The sequence below is a fragment of the Octodon degus genome, unplaced genomic scaffold, assembly GCF_000260255.1.
Source record: "Octodon degus isolate 3935 unplaced genomic scaffold, OctDeg1.0 scaffold00021, whole genome shotgun sequence".
In the NCBI taxonomy this organism is placed as follows: Eukaryota; Metazoa; Chordata; class Mammalia; order Rodentia; family Octodontidae; genus Octodon; species Octodon degus.
In genome coordinates this window covers 15,300,698-15,324,101 of record NW_004524597.1, presented here as the reverse complement: position 1 = coordinate 15,324,101, position 23,404 = coordinate 15,300,698, and the positions used below count along the sequence as shown (strand labels likewise).

The 23,404-nt window shown below is 47.8% G+C and overlaps 1 protein-coding gene across 1 annotated transcript in view; it reads left to right on the top strand.

The window, feature by feature from the left end:
* The first annotated feature begins 5,520 nt into the window (after positions 1 to 5,520).
* Positions 5,521 to 23,404, top strand: part of Sgsm1 (small G protein signaling modulator 1) — an 82,725-nt gene continuing 64,841 nt past the window's right edge. The window contains exons 1-2 of the mRNA XM_004628019.2: positions 5,521 to 5,609; positions 5,692 to 5,735. Of these exons, the coding sequence (XP_004628076.1) occupies positions 5,591 to 5,609; positions 5,692 to 5,735 (63 nt within the window). The 5' untranslated portion in view covers positions 5,521 to 5,590. The remainder of the gene's footprint in view (positions 5,610 to 5,691; positions 5,736 to 23,404) is intronic.

Here is a 23,404-nt window from a genome sequence, read left to right as displayed (position 1 = left end):
TAAATGATCTAGTCTCCAGAATATATCGAGAATTTATACAATTAAACAAGACACAGATAAACCATCTCAAAATTAGGCAAAATATTTAACAGGTGTTTTTCCAAAGAAGATATACAACAGCTCACAGGCATATGATTTTCATATGTTGCCATTTAATCCGCATCTGAGCCAGTAAGAGGTAGAAACTTAATCAATTTGAAGATGAGCCCTTTGGGAAGTGATTAATGGAGGTTCCATGATTAAATCCTGGTGGCTTTACAAGAAGAGAAAGAGACAAGAAGTGACACATATGCACATGTTACTGTTTTGCCTCCTGCCTTTTGATGCCTTACACCATCTAAGGATACTACTAGAAAGAAGGTCGTAGCCAGATGCAGCCCCTTAACCTTGCACCTCCTGAAACATATGCTCCAATAAATCCTTTATAAATCTCTTTTCTTTATAAGGTAGCCTGCCTCGGGTAGTTAATTCTACTAATGCAATATCATACACCTAAATGAAGAAGTATCAAAAGGTAGAACAATCTAAATTCCATCAACTGAGAACAAATGTGGCATATCCATAGAATTAAATATCATTCAGCCATGCAAAGGAAGGAAGTGCTGATAAATACCACAACATCAATGAAGCTCCAAAACATGGATGCTAAATGAGAAAAGCTAACACAGAAAGTGTGATTGCATATTTGGTGACTTCGTTTCCATGACGTGTTCCGAGTAACACAGTAATGTGCTGTAGACACAGCAGATTAGTAGTTCCAAGCGTCGTGGGAGAGGGAGTGGGAGTGACCGCTTAATGGGAACAGTGTTTCCTTCTAGGGTGATGAAGATGATCTGGAACTGAGTGATGGTGATGAGGATGTGGAACATCACGCACGCACTGAACTGCACTGAATCAGCTGTGTTAAAATATCCAAGAGCAAAGAGGAGGCTCACTAGTAGAGCTCTTGTTCTGGATTCAATCCCTAGCACTGCAGATAAGTAAATAAAACATTAACATGGGGAGATTTCTGCTATGTGGATATTAACACAACAAATCCAAAAGAATTTCTGCGGGATAGACTGGGGTGTGAGAATGAGAGAGGCAATGGAGATGCCTCATGACTCTTAAGGCAAGAAGGACCAAGGGGCCTTTGAGGCTCTGCACAGTCACCCACCTTCAGTCCAAACTGTCTCCTTTCTCTCCTCTTTCTAGGCATACTCTTTCCACTTTGCTCGTTTTGCCCTGTTCTTCCTCCTACCAGATCTTTCTCTGATTCTTGGCTTGGCTCCTGTCTCAGTTACTTTTCTCTCCTTGCTGGGACAAAATACCCACCATTGAAAATTAAGGAAGAAAAGGATTATTTAGCTCACTCTGTGGAGGTTTCAGTCCCTACTCAGCTGGCTCCAAGGCAGGTGGCACACAGCAGGGGGCACAAGTTCATGACAACAGAAATCACCAAAACAGCAAAAGCAAAGAAAGGAGCAGAGGTGGTAGCAGCAGAGAGAATGCAGGCCTCTCTCCCTTCCTTACGTTGCATTCAGGCTATCTGCCCTAGGGAGAGTGTAACACTTGCACCCATAATCCCAGCATTGGATCATGAATTAATCACAAACTCTAGACGCCCACCCCAGTGACTGCATGAGGCTTTTGGGGGACAACTAGACATACACCATAACAGCTACTGTCCTTTTTGTTTATGATTCAGTTGTGCTGTCACCTCCCTCAAACACTTCCACACCCTTGACTGGCTCTCTTGCATCTGTTGTGTCCCAGGTTTCTTTTCTAAAATTTTTATACCATGTGTACCCCCTATCATGTCACCCAGGCACTTGCCTAAGACAAATCAAGAAGAAGAAAAAATCCAGCCCAGTTTAAGTAAAACTGAAGTAGGGAAAAATGGAGTTTAGTTGTAGCAGTTCTTACCTACCATGAAAGGATGAGGCTGGGGAGATGCTCAGTGTTCTAAGCACACTGAGTTCTGAGTTCTGAGTTCTGAGTTTGACTCCCAGTACCACCTGTGTTCCTTGGCTCCAGTGCTCCACAATGCCAGGACGAGGGATCCCAGGCACCATGGTGCAGTGGGACCACATCCTAGCCGGCATATAGTCACACTCATGATTAGGCTACCAGCACGCTCTTTCTCCGTCCGCTGACAATCACACGTCACACTCAGGCTCATGCTCATTTTAAAACCAATCACTGACCAAGAAAACAAGTACACTGTGATTATCTTAGATCACTCACGACCTCCCCATGATGGGAAAGGGGACTCGTTCTCCAAAATGTGTGCTCAAGCAGGGAGACAGTTACCAGGACTAATTCAGTCTCATTAGGAAAAGGGAAAGGAGAGTGACTATTGAAGTAAAAACTGTCAGGGTTCTCTAAAGAAACAGAACCCAGAATCAAAGGATGAACAAATAGATGTTTGTATTTGTGCCAATATGTACACTGTCATCCTTCAGTATCTAAAATTGGGTTTATCCTAGGACTCTCCACGAATACAAAAATCCACAGATATACAAAAGTGGCATAGTATTAATGTATGCACATCAGATGGTATAGTATTGTTAACCGGTGCACATCTTCTTTCATGTTTTATATAATGCTAGACCTTTTATAAAGCCTAAGATGATACAAATGCTAAACACACAGTTGTACTGTATTATTTAGAAAATGACAAGGGGATTGTTCCAACTTTTGATCCCCTGTGGGCCACCAAGTTGACTTTACACAACTATATTTCTAAAAACAAACAAAACAAAACAAAACAAAACAAAAAACTTAAAGGGCCCAGCCTTATGATGAATCCTCAGAACTACTCCCCCACCCAAAAAAAAGTAAAAGAAAGAAAGAGAACACCTATAACCACCAAAAACAAAGTAAAAAAAAAATCATCCATACATGTTCAATACAAATCCAACTTTTTCCAAATATTTTCAGTCTGTGATTGGTTGAGTCCACAGATGCAGAAGCCACAGACACAGAGGAGCCACTACACACACATACACACACACACACACACACACACTCACACAATCACATGTATAAAGTAATATATTATAAAACACTGACTCACAGTTATGCAGGCAAAGATTTCTCAACATTTGCAGTCAGCAAGCTGAAGATGTAGGAGAGCTGGTGGTTCGAAAGGGCTGAGACCCATGAAGAATCAAGTTTCCACTCAATTGCAAAGGTAAGGCCAATTGTTCCAGCTGATATGATAGGGCAGGTCTTCCCCATACTCTGCCTTTTTTGCTCTATCCCATGTCTTCAGCTGATTCCATGAGGCCCACCACACCAAATCTCATCTAGCAATACCCTCACAGCACACCTACAGGGGTGTCTGACCAATGTCTGGGCACCCTTCACCCAACAGACACAGAAAATTAACCATCATAGCAATAGGGAACATTGTTCACATGGGACACCCGACAGAATGTCATTTGGATTACTCTGTACTGTGAGGGCTTCAGTTGGGCATCAGCCTCTCTTACTGTTTAGTGACATATTTATGGTTAAGCTGTTTAAATTCTCTGGGTCACTACTATAAAATACAGACAAGAGAAGTAACCTACATCATAGCGTTGACTGGTAGATTAAATGAGATAACTTGTGACATTCAAAGCATCGTATCAGACACTTGAAGTGCTGATAAATTGCAACTGCTGTTATCATTACTACAGTAAGGATTGTGTTATGGTTTGTGTCTAGTTGTCCCCCCAGAGCTTCACACAGTCATAGGGCAGACTGCTAGAGTTTATGATTAAATCATGATGCACTGGGATTATGGGTATGAGTACTACACCCAGCCTGGGGCAGGTAGCCTGAATGCTACCTTAAGGGAGACAGACTTGCTCTCTGTAACCATTGCTGCTGCTACTCCTCCTTTACTCTTGCTCTTTGCCACCACCATGAACTGCTGTCCTCTGTCATGTGCCACTCAGCCTTGGAGCTAGCAGAGTATGGACATAAACCTCCATTAACTGTGAGCTAAATACACCTTTCCCTCCTTTATTTTGGGTGTCAGGTATTTGGCCCAGCGATGAGAAAAGAGTAACCGCCAGGTTGTGAGGTCATTCATGGTGCCAGTTATACATACATTGCTAATTCTTCAGTCTTTGCTCCTCTGAAATAGAAGGCTTCAGACGCATTTCTCACTTCAGTTGAGCTGTGCTGAGCTTCCTGGATAAAAGATGCTGGGTGGATAGTATAGGAGGAAGCAGCCACTTACTGGTCGCAGCTGCTGCATCATTGGCCAGTGGTCTCCTTGTGAGTCCTGGCCCAAAGGGCTGGGGTCAACGGCGGGATTCTCAGATCCTGGGGAATTCTTTGGGCTCCAAGTAAGCCGATCTTAAGTGATGGTGTGCTAGTGGTGAGCTTCAACTCCTGGCTGACAGGGGCTTCCTACTGAGGGCAAACTTCCGGGAGAACTATACTCTCCTATGATCTGCACATAGGGAAGGGAGGCACTTCTGTTCTGGCCTTTGATGAATGATACCATAGATCTTGGAAGGCTCTAGATAAAAATGCTAATAAAAGTAGAGCCGCAGTTAACTTTTATTGTTGCTGGCCTTTCTCCTCTGGGCCTGTACAGACAATATCACACCTAAGAATCAAGTCATTCTGAGCCCTTCTACGTCCACTTTATTTTTTATATTTATTTATTTTTATGTATTTGGTACAGGGTCTCACTACGCAGCTCGGACTCATAGTGATCCTCCTGTTTTCAGACTCCCCAGTGCTGGGATTTCAGGTGTCTACGTGTACTTTAAAGATGCCAAAACTGAGGCCCTGGTGTTAACAGTACCTCCACCATCTTACATTACTTTATTTCTGTAAGTCTGGCACCTTCAGAAGCCCAAGGGGTTCTTTCCCAGCTCCAGGCAGGGTGTAGGACAGAGGGCGCGGGGCACGCGGGAAGTAGGCAGGGTTGAACTCAGCCGGTAGGCGGTGCAGTGCGTGCAGAGTGAGGCGGCCACGCGGGTCCTGACACATGCATTCAATCTCGTCTCACAGGACAGACCCTCTGCACACGGATGCCGAGCACCGATACTTGCTCTGGAGGCGGAGGTGCCGCCCCATCCCACCAGTCCGCCCCCTGGCGTCCTCCCCCTCCATTGTCCATCATGCTTGAGCTGCTCCACAGGATTTGAGGGTTGCCTGAGCTGAGGAGGGGCCACCGCTCACCCCGCCCCCGACATCGCACGCTCAGCCATTCCGTAAGCTTAATACCTCCCCGCGCGGCTTCAAGAGTTGGCCTTTGAGCAAGGGCTTTCCGCCCCGCCTCCTCTGACGTCACGAATCTGCCGTCAATCACTCTCGGCCCCGCCCCAAGCGGCTGCCTCAATTCGCGGAGAGGAGGTGCCACAGCGGATCCCGCCCGCCCCTGACGTCGGCACCCTGCTCCGCCCTCACCCTTTGCCCCGCCCCGCGCGGCTGCTGTAGTTCCAGGCGTGGAGGAGGAGGAGCCGATGCCGACCCCGCCCCTGACGTCACGCCCGGCGCTGTCCCTCACGCTCGGCCCCGCCCCAAGCGGCTGCGGTAGTTTGAGTGGAGAGGCAGGTGTTGGTTCAGCTACCGCCGCGGACAACACCGGACCTTGCCAGCCATGACTTCGGCCCCTGCGGGTAAGGACGCGCGCGGGACGGCGGGAGGGCAGCCGGGAACGCTCCCACCGCGCGGCTGACTGGCTTTCGTGCTTGTCCCCAGAGGCGGAGACCCGGCAGAAGCTGCTGCGCACCGTGAAGAAGGAGGTAGGTGCAGGTGACCCCGGGACTGGGGCGACCCCGCCACTGGAGAACGAGGCTCCACGGAGAGGCAGCCACCTCAGAGGCGAGCTCCCCCGGTGGGCGTTGCTTCCTGCAGGCCTGAGGGCAAGTGGAGTTTGGGGGGCTAGGGGGTGTCCAGGAGCTTGGGTGGGGGAGGGGGAACCTCGGTGTTTTTAAACGTTGTGCAGAGGGGGAGACAGCTGGAGGGGTCCTCCCGTAGGTGTGGTACAGCGGGCGGCTTGTAGGTGGAACTCAGTGAGAGGTCTTCCTTTAGTGTTTACAGCCGTCGCCCACCGAGGTTGTTGTAGAGGAGGGGAGAGTTTATAGTGACTGGGGCAGGAATAGCATTTAGGTGCCTGTACTGCGTGAGAATGTGTTTACGCACACACCTGTGGATGGAGATGTGATGTATGTATGTGTGTCTCTGTGGAGGTACCCAAGTTGATCTCTGTCATGTGATCTGTATGTGTGTATAATTTTTTGAACGTGAACCTATGTATACTTACGTGACACATGTGTGCATGAACATATAAGGCTAAGGCAGTGATCATGTGTGTGTTTATGTTGTCTGTTCGCATCCTTCAGCCTGAGACACCATTGCTGTCGCCTGCATCTTTTGAGTCCTCTGTCCAGGAACCCTGCTTGGCTGTAGACCTTGTACCCAATCCTGCTCCCAGTGCTTGGTTTCCTGGCCATTTGTTAACGTGTGTTATAGTTGGCACCTCTGAAATACAGAGAAGCCTTTTATGCGGCAGGCAGCCAGCCAGAAAAGGCAGCCTCTAGGCTGGGACCTGTTGCTGCCCCACCCTCCACAGGAAGCACGTACAGTGTTGGTGTTCATATGTTTCTGTGTGTGTCATGTCCCTTTGTGTTTAAAGAAACAGCTCTAGAGCTAACTGTACTTTCTGGCATGTTTTAATAAAGAGACATGCAAGATATATGTATTCCTCAGAAAGCCAGGAAGTTTTCATCTCAACCTTTCTTTTTAATGAAATGGTTGTTCAGTGGAGGAGGCAGCTGTAGACAGAAAAGAGTATCAGCAAGTCATCTCGGGAAGGTTCTGACTGAGTTCCTGGGCCCCTTAGAACCCTGCACAAGTCCAGGACTCAGTTTCCCCATCTATAAAAGAAAGCAGTAGTCCTGGTTTCCCAGATCTGGTACATGTCAGGCTAGGATGGGCTGCTGAGCAGGCATTGCTCCTGGTACCCAGAGGGCTGGGCCAGTCTCCTAGGAACAGCCGTTAGGGCTTGGAAGGAGCTGTCTCCTGGCTTGAGGGCTGAAGCCAGCTTCTAATCAGCTAGACCTCTGATTACCATATGTGTTGCCTGAGATGGGTAGATGCAGAACCTTGCTAGAGGCAGATACATTAAACTGCCGATATAGAATCCAAAGGTAAGTTTCTTGGTTGCAAATTCTTAGCTGTTTCTAAATTCTGAATTTATTGAGGCCAATTGTTTCATTAATGATAGCTTCTGTTTACAGGGGGAAGCTATATGCCTTGCCTTGAGTAAACATTAACCTTATAAAGTGAGTGGAGTTGTCTCCATTTTATAGACAAGGAAACTGAGGCTCGTGGTCCCTGGGGAGGACCACTAAACCAAGAAGGGGCAAAGTCAGGAGTTACCTCCCCGCTCGATCTGACTTCAGAGCCAAGCTTAGCTACAAAATATGCCCATCCATGCCTATAAGATGCCACAGTCTTGGGATGTGTTGGTGACGTAATCTTCACTGTACAAATGAAAATATCCTGGAGCAGAGAGTAGGGCTTGTTTCTAGGACAGAGAATAGGTGCAGGGGACAGGTTCAAGTCTGGCATTTTTTATCTGTCTGATGAGCACTGGGTGCCCCTGAGAGCTTACATCTGTGCCCTCCAAAGCAGCCATCTCCTCTCCATTCCTTCCTTTGCTTACCTCTGGGGACAGCAGGATTTGAGGGATGGGATTCCCCTCTCATAGCCTCATCCTCCTTTATGAAAGGAGTACTGTAGGGATCAGCCTCTGTCTTAAGATAAGCCAGGCATGTGTGTAAGCTTGGTCTGAGCCACTGCAGCCACCAGGAGAAGGGGAGAGGTCATGGGCTGTAAGCTTTGTTCCATGCTGATGTAGGAAGCCATCAGGACCTAGTGCCCAGGCGGCAGGGCAAGAAGGTGCCTGGTTGAGGTTGGAGATGTGACCGAGTGATAGGGCGCTTGCCTCAGCACTTCCTAGCCTGCACAAGGCCCTGGGTTTGAACCCCAGCACCACCCCCACACACAAGCACTTTGACTCAGCCAGAGCAGGGTCCAAATCCTGAATGCAGTTCCAATGATGTGTGCGTCTAGTGCTGAGCCAGCTCCTAGGCACAGTGATAAACAAAACAGGCATGGCTTCTGTCCTGGCACTGACATCTGGCTGCAGGAGACAGACTCTGGCAGAACCTTGAGTGGGATTAAGAGAAAAGATACAGAGGGTCTAGAGATGAGGCACTTGGCACCGCAAGAATACAAAATGATCTGTGGTGCAGCTTAGTAGTAGAGCACATGTGAGACCTGGGTTGCATCCCCACTATCAAGGAAAAAAAAAGGATTACAGAGCACGGAAGAAATAAAAAGATGCATGGGAGGGCCGGCGAGATAGCTCAGCGGACTAAGCACTTGCTTAGGTAAGCGCAGGGGCCAGAGTTCAATCCTCGGCACTGCATGCTGTGCCAGCAATGGAGTCCAGGCGTGGTGGCGCACACCTGTAATCCCAGCACTAGGGAGGCTAAAAATAGGATCACTACACGTCTGAGCTGTGGAGTGAGACCCTGCACGTGCACACGTGCGCGCGCACACACACACACACACACACACACACACACACAAAAGAGATGCATGGAGCAAAGGAAGTTCTTTTGCAAGGATATGATTTTTTCTTTTTTTTTCTTTTCTTTTTTTGTCTTGTTTTGTCTTGTTTTGTTTGGGTACTAGGAATTGAACTCCTTGCACTTACCGGACAGGCACTGTTCTACTGAGCTATATCCTCAGCTCCCCAAGGATGTGTGATGTTAAATAACATATAAAATATGACTTAGGCTGTGTAGGTAGTTGTGTGAGATAGAGGGAGAGAAAGAAAAACCATTCTGGACTATAGGAACTGTTTGTACAGAAGACTATGGCTGTAGAGAACAAGGTGGATTTGGAGGAACCCAAGTAGTTGGAGCAGAGAGAAAGAATAATTGTTCTGGATGGTGCTCAGTCTCACCAAGCAAGAGAAGAGAGTGGGGATGAACAAAACTGGCAGTCCGGAAAGAAGAGAGTAGACCTGAAATCCAATGCTTATGATTTGCATGCCCTGGATGGGATGAGTGACTATCTTTATCTTCACAAGAGCCTGACTTTAGGTTTATTCATTATGTGAATGAAGATTACTCACCTGGCAGGGTAACCTCTATGAAAACACCCACCATGTTTGCCTAAGCTTTTCCAGAGAAGAGTGTGTGTGTGTGTGTGTGTGTGTGTGTTTCTACCACCGAGGGAGAGCTGGAGGCAGTGTGGCCTCCAGATGATTTCCTCCAGGTAGCTCCAGCCAGCTGCACCCTGGCTCCTTGCTTGCTCTTGTTGCCCTCCCTGCCATCTTTTAATTTTGTTTTGGCTCCCAGAGCTAGCGGACTGGCTTCCTGTTGTCATGACAACAGCCATTAAAAGAGCCAGCCACATGATACAGGTTGATAAAGGAAGCAAAGTGACTAACTGCCTTGTTTTCCTGCTGCAGACTGGGCCTGGAGGGGGGGAAGGCGAGTGTTTGTGGGCAGCAGTTCAGACCCCGGGAAGGGGGCAGGGAGAGGCAGCAAGTCCTGCAGGGGAAGCCACATTTAGCGCTGTGAACTGAGCTGAAACGGCCTTGACTGTGGAGCCATCACAGCTTCAGAGCAGAGAACATGGAGAGCCTCTGGGGAAGTGTGCCTCCTGCCTCAGTAGGGGGTTAGGGGATGGGAGAGGAAGTGGAGGGAGCTAAGGCTGGAGGGAAAGGAAGGAGGCACTGATGGTGCTGTAACTCAGTGGTCTTAAAGAAGGTACAGCTTTACCAACCCCACTTCCAAATTGGTTTGCCACATAATATACAGTTTGCCCACACTTAATTTTACACTTTAGGTAGAGTGTAGTGGTGCATATCCGTAGTCTCACTACTTAGGAGGCTAAGGCAGGGCGACCACAAGTTTGAGGCCAGTCTAAGCAGATTAGTGAGACCTTGCCTCAAAATAAAAAGCTAAAGGAAGAGGGTTGGGGCTATAGATAGAGCACTTACCTAGCATTGGGGAGACCCACCAAAAGAAAAAAAAAATTTCAGATGAGCAACAAATAAGTTTTCAGAATGAATATGCATTACTAAACCTGGCTACCTTACCCCAAAGCACATTTAGCAGTGTCTGGAAACATTTTGGTTATGGGACTAAGCCAGGTTTGCTGAATTGTATGGTTTGGAATAGCTAATCCATGGAATAGCTCAATATTCTATGATGACAGGACCCCTGCTCTGCCACCACCTTCACCCTCATCACTAGGAATTATCTGGCCAATGTGACAGTACCATCCCTTATCTGAAATACTTGGGATCAGAAAGCTGTGGCTGTCCCCAGATTTTGACGTGTTTGTGTGTGCATGCTCATGGGGATGAGACCCAGGTCTAGCAGTGTTGCATTGGTACCTCCTACACACCTTGTTTCTCTAGCCTGGAGCTAATTCTGTGTAGTGCTGCCAGCATTTTGAATGTGATCCTTTGCATAGGGTCACATGTGGAATTTTCCACTTGTGCCATCATCCCATGTCACAGTCAAAATGTTTTTCAGTTTTTAGATTTTTGGATTAGGAGTGTTCAACTAGTCCTGGGAAAGGTACAAACCTACCAACTGACAGCTGATGGACCCAGTACCCACCATGACCCTTTGCTTCTCCAGTAGGTCTGATGCAGGGGTCTTCCTTTTGAATGCTTCTCCCTGCTTTTAAATTGTTTTGTATGCTTATTTGGGGTCTAGAGGGACAGCAGGGGCAGTGAAAAAGGGTCCTGGCTCTTCATCTGTCATCCAGGACAGACTTCAGTGTGTCTCAGCTTCATTCCTGTGCAGTGAGCATAGGCTGTGGGAGAGAGATTGAACTCTGTGATGCCCAGTGGCTGCCTTCGTTGGATTGTTGTTGGGTCCCAGGTGCTGTGCCTGGGGCTGCCCAAGTATTGTCTCCATCCCTGCTGATAAAGTTCCAAGAGGGAACATCATTATCTCCTTGCCTTGATTGTGAAGTTCTTAAGGCACAGATGTGTGAGCAGTCAGCTCCAGAGTCACTTGGCCAATCCATGGAATAGCCAAGATTCTTCTGGGACAGGATCTTGTGACAGAGGACAGTGACTGGGAGCTGTGAACTTCAGACGAGACCTGGAAACACAGCTCAGGATTTCACATACGTAGGGGAAGCAGATGAGGCAGGAAAGCCCACTTACCCCAGCTGGTGCAGGGTTGTGACTGCCAGGCCACGGCACTTGGATTTGCCCTAACAGATAGCTATAGGAGGTGCTATAGAAGACGTGTGAGCAAGGGAGGGTTTGCCTTGAGTTGTATGTGAGAAAGTGTCCTCTGATAGCATTGAGCAGGATGGACATTTTCTGCCAGTTCTAATTAAAAGAAAACTTTCTTCTTTCCTCTTTCTCCTTCCTCCCTTTCATTCATTCTTCTACAAATATTACCAAGGATCCACTCTGTCTTGGGCCCTGTTCTGGAAGGCGCAGGTTAAGAATTGAGATAAGGAGACTCATTATGTGATCTCATTGAGTGCTCAGTCTAATGAGGGGACATACAGATGAATGGTGTATCTTAAAGGTGCCAAGCGCTGGTGAAGCTCATGAAGACTAGAGCAGGATGGGAAGGGCTTGCTGGAGGTCATGGTCCTGGTGGCTTCTTGATAGGTGATGCCTGAGAAGAGATGTAAAGAAAGGGAAGAATTGGAGTGGACATGGGCAGGATAAGTGGTAGAAACAGAATAGCACAGACATCAGTGAAGCCAGAGTGGAGTGAAGAGTAGAGGTTGGAGAAAAAACTGGGGGCTGATTGTGCAGGGCCTAGTGGCCCTTAAAAACTTTCACTTTCACTTTGGGTAAGATGGGAGCCCTGGATGAGTGGAGTGGTGAATGCCTGCAATCCCAACACTTAGGAAGGTGAGGCAGGAGGATTGCCACAAGTTCAAGGCCAGCCTGGACCACATAGTTCAAACCTAGTTTAAACTACATAGTGAGACCCTGTCTGGAAAAAAAAAAAAAATGAGCATAGGAGTCCTGGTGGAGTTTTGAGCAGGCAAGGAATCTAAATTCGTCTCGAGACAAATGGGGAGGGAACAAAGGCATTAGGGCATGAGGCCAGAGAGGAAATTTCTGCCTTATTTGTTGGGCTTTAGGTTCTTGGGCTAGGAATCACAGTCTCCCCCTGTTCCCCCTTGGGCTGAGTAATGACCCCAGATGTGCTTGCCATGATATGCATAGAGGAGAGCCAGGTGGCATGTAAGAGTTCTTAGAGGCCCTGCAGGGTTGACTCAGACTGTAGGCCTGAGAGGTGGAATCCTCCTTGTGAGGATGCATTTTGATGCTCTTTCAAGGCTTTGGCATTGTTGGGTTCTGGAAGCTGTGGGAAGTGTTGAACATCTATACCAGCTTGGTGTCCTGGTTCTCTGTGAAAGGGTGACAGAAAGAGCCTTCCTTGTGTTCCGTTGCTATATAGCTCATGAGCTGCTCAAGGAGTCAGGGACATCCAGTTGCAGGTCAGCAGGGAGGAAAGGGCATCAGTGTCCCCCTGTAGGCCCATGCTGTTGCATATGTAGAATCCTGAGTGGGACATGAGGGTGCCTGAGTCTTTGTTCCACTCCTGCCCCAGCATCTCTGTGGCCTACACAGCTGTATGGCTCTCAGAGCTTCAGCTTCTCTGATTCAGCATGGCTGATGCCATTTTCTAAGAGTCAAGTGTGCCTTGTTTTTCTCTATCCTGAATTTGCTGCATCTGAATTTAAGACTTAATAAAACTTCATAGCTGATAAGGCTTTCTGGAACCTTTACTCTGTTCAGGGAAAATCAGAGTTTGACCAAAGCCTTAACAAAAAATTTTTTAAAGGATAAAACAGCAGGTAATGAGTCTTTTATAGAGGTGCTGTATGTAACTATCCCAGCACCCTTCTCTTGGGTAAGTAAACACCTTCTCTTGATTAAGGAAACTTGGGCACCTAGTTTCCAGATGGCAGCTAACCTGCCTAAGGTTGTAGAAATTGTCAGTGGCGCGGCATGGTGGTCTGGCTCCAAAAGCTTTCTTTCTATTATTCTGGGGATAAACCCTGAAGCTCACACAGTCTTGAGCTGTTCCGAGGGCACAGAGTGGGACAGAGGCCAGGCTTTGGAATCAGACAGCTCTGGCTGAAATATGGCCATGCCTTTAGCAGTGTGTAAACCTCTCACTTGATAGTCTCCTCATGGGTCCAGTGGCAACAAGGATGTGGCCTCCCACAGCAGCCTGTCCATGCTCTTATTGCCTGGCTGTTGGCTCCTCTTTGGAGGGATCTGTCAGCACAGCACTCTGCTCGTCTCATTGGTCACAGAAGGACACTTACCAGCGTCTCTGGTCACAGCTGAATGTGCCAGTGCTCTCTGTAGGATCTTCTCTCCATAGGGCTGGGGATGCTGCAGCCCCAGAGGAATGCTGTGGAACGAGTGGCAGAAGGAATTCCTTAAGGTCTGAAGGAACGAGCCCTGTAGTGGGATCTGGAGGGCTGAGGGGCTTGGTTGGCTGCCTTCCTGTCCTGGGAAATCTCTGGCTTCCCTCTCAGTCTGGTTGCCTCTCATTCCCTAGAGATTGTCCCTGGGTTTGGGGAGCTCTGAACCCCTTGTGAGCCATCTGCCAGCAAAGTTGCTTTGCGCCCAGGACTAAGGGGCTGAGAGTTCTAAATGCAGATAAGGCTCATGCATTTTGTTAATTTTTGGTGATCAAAAGATGGTGAATGAAAAGATCTATATGCTTTTCTTCTTTTCAAAATTTTGCACTAGGATCGTGAGTATTTTTTTAAGGATGGCAGCAGTAAATTGTGCTTAATTAATTATAATTAATTAAGCAACTTCTACTTAATGCCAGTCTAAGTTGTATTTATCTCACTTATGCCACAAAGCAATATTCTAAGTACAAGCAGCAGCTGTTCTTTACTTATGGGGAAATTGAAGCTCAGAGAAGTTAAGAAAATGAACCAAGGACACAGTGGAGAAGCAGAGGAGCTGGATCCATTCCAAGTTAAATGCTAATAAAACTGCTTAGAATAGTGATGGTGAACCCTTTAGAATTTTCAGTGATAACGAACAGCCTGCTGCAGCATGTGTGCCATAGGTTCATTACCACTAAACAAGAAATAAATATATAAACATAAGAGAGACAGAAAGAATTAAAAAAAAGATTTATTTCAATGGGGAAGTTCAAGATTATTAAACTTCAGGTACAGCTGTATCCAAGTAGTCCAGTGATGTCATCAGGACACTATTTCTCACCATCTCAATGTTCTGTCTTTCTCTTGTGATTGTTGACTTTAGGCTGAGCACTCTCTGTGGGGAGGTAGAGTGTCTCCCAGCAGCTTTAGGGGCACAGTATGCCAGCTTGGCATCACAGCACTAGAGAGCATCACCTTCCTGGTGGTTCTAGAGCAAGTCGTAGGATTAGGTCCCACTGGCCCATGCTGCTGTTGGGCCCGTCACAATGAGTGAGATGGCTCTGATTGGTCATACCTCTGGGAGAGTCAACCCTGTGGGCAAAGGGACAGCAGAGGACAGTCAAGGTCAGATGGTAGAGCAGGGAGCTGGACACCAGGCAGACAAACCACAGGTGACACCGTCACATTGGTGAGGGTGTTCACATCTGCAGCTCAGCCCCAGACAGTGATGAGGGCACAGGTGGGGTCCCTGTCCCTCTAGAGAGGAGGGGCCAGCAGTGGACAAGCCAACAGGTGAAAAACTAATATTGAGTCAATATGGATGAGCAAGGGGAAGGATGGGCTGGGGTATATTAGGGTGGGCGTCTCAGAGACGGTGTTAACTGAGCCAGCTAGTAGTTTAAAGATGAAAAGGAGCAGCTGTAAGGGACTGGGAGTACAGAACAAGGTACTGAGGAAGGAAGTAGCTGGCAGCATTAAGGGAAAGCATGGGGGCGGGGAGTGAGGAGGAAAGGGACAGGAGACAAGTCAGAGACAGACAGGGAGAGGTGACCTGTCTGTCAGGACCCTGAGTGTTCTCTGGGATTTTCCTTGGGGTGGTGGCAAGGAGGGCTTTTGAGTTGTCCTCACCTGACACCTTTGTGAAGTCCCATGCCCCATTGCAGGTCATGTTGCGGTGAGTCTGTGAAGAAGCTGGCTTAGAAGGAGGAGCTGCACAGAAATCTTGGGCTCCCTGCCTGCATCCTTCCCAGTGCTTAATGAGGAAAACATATTTGTCTCTTTTTGGGTAGACTTTATTTGCAGTACTGTGAGGCAGGACTCAATGAACCCAAGTCTGTGCATGCTAGGCAAGAGCCCTACAACTGAGCTGCACTCCCTGCTGTAGTCCTGATTTTATTAGAGCAGCTCTAGGTTCATGGCCAAATTGAACAGAAGGTATTAGAGACTTCCTGTAGATCCCCATCACTGCACACACACAGCCTCCCCTGCTGGCCTCTTCCCTCCGTGGTGCAGTTGTCATAATTAATAAACCTGCATTTGGAGCCTGTGGTTTGTATTAAGGTTTGTGATTGATGTGCATTCTGTGGTTTGAACCAGCATATAATGACATAAACCCATCACTGTCACTGAGTGTATACAGTACTGTACAAATCCCTTGTGCTCCAGCTGTTTATCCCTGCCTCTTCCAACTCCTGGGGGTGGTGGTCTTTTTACCATCTCAGTAGTTTTCCCTTCGCCAGAATGTTGAATCCTAAGTGTGCGGCCCTCCAGATTGGCTTCTTGTACTGATAGGCATTGAAATTGTGGCATTTCTTTTCATTAGCACAGTTCTTGAGAACCTACCTGTGGCAGAGAGAGGGAGACTGGAAATGTCAGGTGTACCGGGAGAGGTAGGTCATGGAAACCAAGAGCCCAGGGCAGAATGGAGCTGGCAGGTGCTGCTAACTGCTAGCCCTGGGAGCAGGGAGCTGGCTGTGCAACAGGCTGAGTGTGCAACACACTGGCTACCTAGCCACCCTGCTGCTGGAGTCCACCTGAGGCAGCCTGGAGTATCCGAGCAGGAAGTCTTGATTCAGACCCTGGCCTCTCCACAGGCCTGATGACACTGCTGTGAATGTTGGGCTCATGTGGGCAAACCTCCCTTACAGGAAGCCTCCAGAGGTGTTTGTTGAGTGAAGAATCACTCTGCTGTGTGTCAGGCGTGGGATCAATAATCCTGGGTTTGGAATCCCACCCTGCCACTCCCAAGTTGTGTGTTCTGTGGCAAGTTGCTTGACCCAGCCGTGACTCAGTTTCCTCATCTATAAAACAGAACTGTACCCATCTCCCTGAACTACCATGAAGATTAGATGAAGTCATCTCTTAAGCAGGGCACCAGCACACAGCAAACACTATAAGCACATGCTAATCATTTCTATTTCAAACAAGTGTTCAGAGCTTTTAACTGCAATGGCTATTGCATTAAATGCTTGAAATGCACAGTGCTCTCCTCATTATTAAAGGACATGGATTCCAAGGCACCCTGAGATCCCAAAATCCATGAATGGTCAAATTCTCCATAGAAAGTAGCGAAGTTATGTGTAGCACCTGTGTACATTCTGCTGTATACTGTACCATCTCTGGGTTACTAATAGTATAATAGAAATAGTTGTTACACTGAAGTATTTAGGGAATAATGTGCATGTTTGTGAATGTAGAGGCCCTTTCAGAATACTTTAGGTCCACAGGTAATTGAATCTGCACACGTGGAGCCCTCATATGTGAAAGGTTGATTAGTCATCTTTCACTTGTGGGGCAAACTAGTGTCACCCATTTTGCTGTTGGAAAAGCTGAGGCTCAGAGAAGGAGCATGGATTGTCCAAGATCATGTATGCAAGATCTGGAATTCTGGGAGTCGCATTCCAGAATCTAGTGCTCATATCCAAGTAGTAGCAGAGGTCATACTAGGAGCTCAGAAAATGGAGAACCATGAAAACCTTGGTGTGTGGCCCAGGAGGGGATGAGGAGAGGGCATGTGATTTGGCCCATGAGGACTAGGGGACATTTTCCAGAGCTGGAGATGGTAAAGGTATGGACGGGGATTGAGTGAGGGGCCTGCAGGAGCCAAGGCCAGATGGTAGGATCACTTGGGTCACTCAGAAGGAATGGCACGTGTGACAGAGCTCAGGATGCAGAGGTGGGGAGGAACAAGATTCAGCAGGAAAGGAGATTGGCCCACACCATGGAAACAGTCACTGTCTGCAGAGTGGCCCCCTCCCTCCTGCTTTCCCTCCCTGCCGCCCTGCTTGAAGTCTGTCTGTGTGAGTCTTGGAGCTTCCCAAAATACTCCAGTTCCCACCCCCACCAGCCCCTCCCATCTGACACCTCCTGCATGCCTCTCCCATAACAAATTGAAAAATTAACAACTGCCAGCTCTTTTCATATAGTGCTTTTCCCTGCCACATTGTCCTTACGTCTGTTCCTTTGGTGAGCTTCAGGACAATTCTGTGGAGGCAGTTGCAGGGCCAGGAGGGCAGAGTTTTCCTCTCTGCTTTAGAGTTAAAGGAACTAAGAGAATTAACTTCTACTTGTATTTTCCATTTTGAGCCATCACTACCTCCAGCAAGCCCTCCCTGACCTCCTCTTCTGTTATTCTCATTGAGCTTCATTCTTTGACACAGAAAACTGATCTCATATTGTCAGTTACCCTTTGTGTGGCTTAGTTCATGTCTTTCCATGTCTCTGGCCACATGGCAGCACTGCAGAGATCCTGAGTGACTGAATGACACAGGCTCATGTGATAAGTGCCTGCAAGGAGGTGCTAATGAGACATGGAAAAGCAGCATACTTGCCTCCCCTGCTTGGAGAACCCGGGGAAGCTTCCAGAAGGAGGTGATGTCTTGGCTGAAGTTTGCAGCCTGAGACACAGGCAGCCAGCTGGGCGTCTGGCTGAAGACAGTGGAGATGAGGCATAATGATGCCACTTTTGAGAACCTGGTCTTACGGGGTGGTAGAAAGAGATGCCAGCCTGGGAAGGGGTTTATTCCAGTCCTAGGAACCTGAGGTGCCTTTGGGCAGGCAGAGTGGTATCACCTGCCTTCTGCCAGCCCCTTTCTCTATTGGTTACCAAGGGTCCTTTAAGTCACCCCACGCACACGTACTTGCTCCACATGCTGTGGGTTATTTTTAATTCCACCCTGTAGTGCCCTCTTGGCATCCCAAGTTAGCCATCACAACCTCTTCTGGTTTCTCATAGATAGGAGTCAGGACACCTGGGGCTGCATCCCACACACAGCTGATGCTGGCTCAGCATCACCCTCTGCCCCATCACTTCTGCCAGGTGCCGGCCATCTGAGATGCAGGTGGAGCATAGAGCAGTGGCCTGAGTGTAAATGCAGCAGCCTAGAGGAACAGTGCACAGCTCTGGTGACTTTAACTTAGGCCTACTTTCTGACCAGGGCTCCCCATGGGCTGAATCTAACCTGTTATGTTCACCTTTAAGCTGCGAATGTTTTGTTTTTTTTAATTTTGAAAGGGTTGTAGACACAAAAGAGATTATGTGACTTAAACTGTGTGTGGCCTAAAAATAGCCTTGTACGATTGAACAAGTAAAAATAACTTGCTGGACATAACCAATAAAAATTCATGATACCTAGCTAAATTTGAGTTTGAGAGAAACAGCAATACTGCATGCAATACTCCATGGTGTTTTAGAGACATACTTTTACTAAAAATGATTCTTTACCTGAAATTTTAGATTTATATGGGCTGGCCAAAGAACTAAGCAGGCACAGGGGCTGGGGGTTCAATCCCCAGGCCTGCCGTGCCGGCCCTGTCCCCAGGGCGTGCTGAGACAGCCTCTGAGATACTTGCTATGTAATCTTTTATAGGAAAGCTGTTGGCTTTAGCTTTGCACATGTCAGTGGGATCAGGAAGGAAAGGAGCCCAGGATGTTGCCTGGCCAGAGTGCCTTAAGCATTAGCTGCTGTTATTAATGTAGTCAGCATGATTCACCAACATAGAGTACCTGCTGTGGTAGGCGGAAGTCTTCTTGGGAGAGATGGGCATTAGAGGAGTAAACCCTGAGCTGTGTGAAGAGGTGGGTTTTGATACAGTTAGTCCTAAGGGGCAAGGGCAAGCAGGGTGGAAGGATAGCAGCAGACAGGGCAAGCTCCTCTGCAGAGGGACACAAGAATGAACCCTGAGTGAAAGTGGGAGGCACAGGGTGTCTGGGGCTCTCACCTACCTGGCATGAGCGTGGCTACCTGCACATACCATAGCACTCAAGAAAGATGATGTAGGTACTGTCCCTATCTCACAGTAAGGAAACTGAGGCCTGGGGTCACCCCACAAATGGCAGAGGTGAAGTCTAACCTGGGCCTTTGGGATTCCTAGTAGCATGATCCGGCTTGTGTCCCTAGAGTGCCTCCCGATTTGGTGCCAGCTGTATGTTGAGTCCTGTTGGCAGTCCTCTGCCTGCACTTTTCTTAATCCTTATGACAACTCTGCATGCTGGGGCATTCCAGTCCTATCCAGGACTTAGAGGAATAAATGCAGCCAGGTGTGGGGAAGCCAGGAAGTATAGTGAGGTGATTGGTAAGATGGCAGGCGTCAGGTAGCAGTATGAGGGTACCTCCTGTAGGCCGGTAGCATGTGTGAAGAAGGGAGAAGACCTGGTGGGCCAAGGAGCTCCAGGAATTCCCTTTCCCACTTCACAGACTGGCTCTGATTTCCCTTCCTGGGCTGATTCTCTCCTCAGATTAACTTTCCTTTCATGCTGTTTAAATATTTGCAGGTGGAGGAAGGCAGTCAGGGTAGGGCTTGGCGGGTGGCCCCAGTGCTTAAAGGCTGGACATGAAAGAGGCTGCTTGGCCCCACCTGGCCTGTAGGTGGAAGCTCTGGGAAGATGGCCTTATGCTGAGGGGCTCCCCAGCAGCTGGCCAACCACTGATGCCCATGAGCACCACTGTGGACCTGGCTGGGAGATTCTATGTCCTCTCAGGAGTGCTGCCATTTGTAGGGTCCCTGCTGCATGCCAGGGACTCTCCACATTACCAGTCCTTATATCAACTATAGGCGGTCAAGATGCTGTTGTCTTCTTCCCCATCAATGCCAGAACTTCTGGGCTCTTAGCTGCTTTCAGCTGCCTCCTGACACCTTGTCCTTCAAGTAGTGAATTGGTTCTAAAGCTCCCCTTCATGGAAGAATGCGAGTTGATGTGGCAGGCCTCCTTGGAATGGAATCTAGAGAGATACAAATACTTCCTGACCACTCTGATCATTGAGACACTCCCAGAAAGACCCTCAGGATGGGTTGGAAGTCTTGTCATGGAAACCTTGGTCTCATGATTTCTATTCAGTATCAGTTCAGTCCTGTTTCCAGTCCAGTTCAGTTCCCAAATTAGGGACCTGAGGGATCCCTTCCTACAGATTCCTAGTAGCTTGGCTTTCCAGGTGATTGATTGGGGCTAGAGGCAGAGTTGTAAGGCAAGACATTAGAAAGCTTAGGTTCAAGTACCTCCTTTGCCTTTTTCTAGCCATGTGACTGGGAAGACTGCACAGGTCTAAGCTTCAATAATTTATACTTGGGGTTTTTTGGGAGGTACCATGAATCAAAACAAGGGCTTTTCCATTGCTAACCACGTCTCTGCTCCCAGCACTATGCATCCTTAGAATGAAGGTAGTAATGCTGTCAAAGGATTGTATGAGGTATTCAGTCCCAAGCACCTGGTCCCTAGTAGGTGTTGAGTAAGCCCTCTTTCTCACCTTCTGAGGCATAGCAAAAGCATTTGACTTGAAATGGCCTTTGGATTCTCTGAGCAGAGGCCCTGACCTACCTCCTTCTGCATCTGCATGATGACTCAATCTTGCTAGGATTGTAATACTTATATACAGTCCCTGGAATAGAATGGAGTGCTCAAAAATAGTGAATTTTGTTATCATAAAACTCCTAGTATGTGCAAGCACTGCTGCCTGTTCACATTTACATCCTGAGGAAGTCTCACTGCAACTCCAAAGGACCCACTTCACAGAAGAGCGTCCTGAGGTACAGTGGTGTGTGACCTGGCTGGTGTGTGAAGGCGGGTCTGTGTGGCCTGGAAGTGTGTCACCATTCTTCCGTGCTCATAGAGCCTGGCAGGATTCCTGGGCTGAAGCTTAGAAAAACATTTGGGTTGCAGTGAGCCAGGAACATGCCACCGCCACTGTCCCCAGACCATCCCATGTCCCTCTGATCTGCATCCTCCAAAATGGACAAAGACCAAGCCCACTTTGGGCACCTGAGAGGATGAGAATGAGTTAGGTAGATTTTGGGTCTTCCCAGGTCCTAGGCCCCCTGCCTCTGCCCCGGCCCACTGGTCTTGTCCATCCCATGTGGTCTCCACCAGAGTGAGCAGCAGCCTCTTCCTGCATGGAGACAGTGTGAGGCTCTTCTCTGTGTGGGAGGCTGCCTCCCCATCACTAGTCATCAGCCCTTTTAATTCCCTCTCCTGGCCTCGGCTTGTCAGCCTGTTAATAACTTCTGGTGAGGTGGTCTAGCCAGTTGCTGGGAGCTAGTGCAGGTGAGGAGGAGTCCTCACTTGCACCCATCCTTGATACTGAATCCACATCTTCATCTCTCATCCTATTCCAGGTCAATTCCAAGGGTGAGAGGCTTGAAGCCAGGTAACATTGGGCTCCTTGCTGCTGCCAGCTTCCCAGCTATCTGACCTGGGGAGAAGGGCTCAACTCCTGGTTTCCAGATCAACAGTCATAAGCACAAACTCCATTCTGCAGGCTTTGGACTTGACACATTGTATGTGTACAATCAGGATACCAATAGGAAACAGTTCCCCCAAACTGAATACAAGAAGGCGAGTGTAGTAAAAGCTGTATTGACTAAAGTAGGAAAAGGATGCTGGGAGTCTCCAAAGCAGGATGTAGCACCATGTTGCCACTGACAGTGGGGAACCGGGAGTCATTAACACCCTTAGATCTGACAGGAGTGGGTGAGAGAAGTTACCAGAAGGGAGCTAGCTGTGTATGGAGAGGTCCTGGACAATAGCTCTGGTTGCTAAGTCCCTTTCTAAAAAAGTTTGAGACACTTCTGATTTCATTTCCACTTCTTCATCCTCTATTGTTTCCCTGTGTCTTTCTCCTTCCTCTCATATTGTTTTGTTGTTGTTTTTAACGTATGTGGTATAGGGTCTCACTACACAGCTCAGACTCGTAGTGATCCTCCTGTTTTCAGCCTCCCCAGCTCAGGGATTACAGGTGTGCACACCACGTCCAGTCTCAGTGGCCAGTTCAGTGTGCCTGGGGGCGGGGCCAGCAGGGCATGTGGTGCTGGGGGTGGAGCTCATATTCTCTTAAGCCACTGTGAGCTGAGCATGTGTAAGAGTTACCTAGAAACCCAACATTTCAGGTTCAGTAGTAATACTAGGGGCCAAGAATTTGTATTTCTCCTTCTGGAGGAGCGGGGCGGGGGAAGGGAACCCTTGTCCACTGTTAGTGGGAGTATGGACTGGGGCAACCACGGTGGAAATCAGCATAGAGATTCTCAAAAAAACTATGATTAGCAGTCCCATTAGATCCAGCTATTCCCCTGCCAGACATCTTCCCAGAAGAATTAAAAACATCATACCACAGAGACATATATTATGCACTCATGTTTATAGCAGCACAGTTTGTAATTGCTAGATCTTGGAAACAGCCCAAATGCCCATCAACCAAGCAATGAATAAAAAATATGTGGTCTCTTTATACCATGGAGTACTACTCAACCAAAAAGGATAAACTAGAGACTTATAGGTGAAGGGATGTAATTGTAACTTGAGACCATACTGATAAGTGAAATAAGCCAGAATCACATGTGTAAACGTATTGTTTCCCTAGTGTGAGAAGCTAAAAGGGTTAAATTAAATTCAAAATGTACAAGACATTGTGAAATGGTATGAGACTGTTCAAAAGGGAAAAGAAACTGAGATGGGGCAAAGGAGAAAAGAAAAAAAATATATACATATGATAGTTATATTACTAATTTCTCTTAATTCATTGAGAAAGGTTTGGGCTAATATTGTTTGAATAATTAAATGCCTATATCTTGTACTCTGAGTAATTTATAAATAACAGTATGCAATGGATTAGCCATTGTTCTACTATTATCTTGTTTTAAAATTTTGTGTTCTCTTTAAAATAAAATTTTACGAAAGAAATGAGCACTTCTCACCTGGCCTAGGTGAGGCTGACACTGCAGGAGCACAGTGGAAGAGCTCTGTCTATGCACAGCACTTCCCTGTACCTCTTTTACCTCATCTGGTGGGGCTCATGGGGCTAAAAGCCCCTCCAGGATAGAAGAGTGGCCTCCTCTCTGTCACTGCCCATACCTGACATTTAGTATCCAGGATCTGCTCAGAGGCCATCCTCTGTCACCTGCCCAGCTGAATCAGGGGCATTTGCGCCTGGGCTTTCCTGACTGCTGCTCTGACTCATCCACACTGCTGCTTAGCAGTCCTGGATGAAGA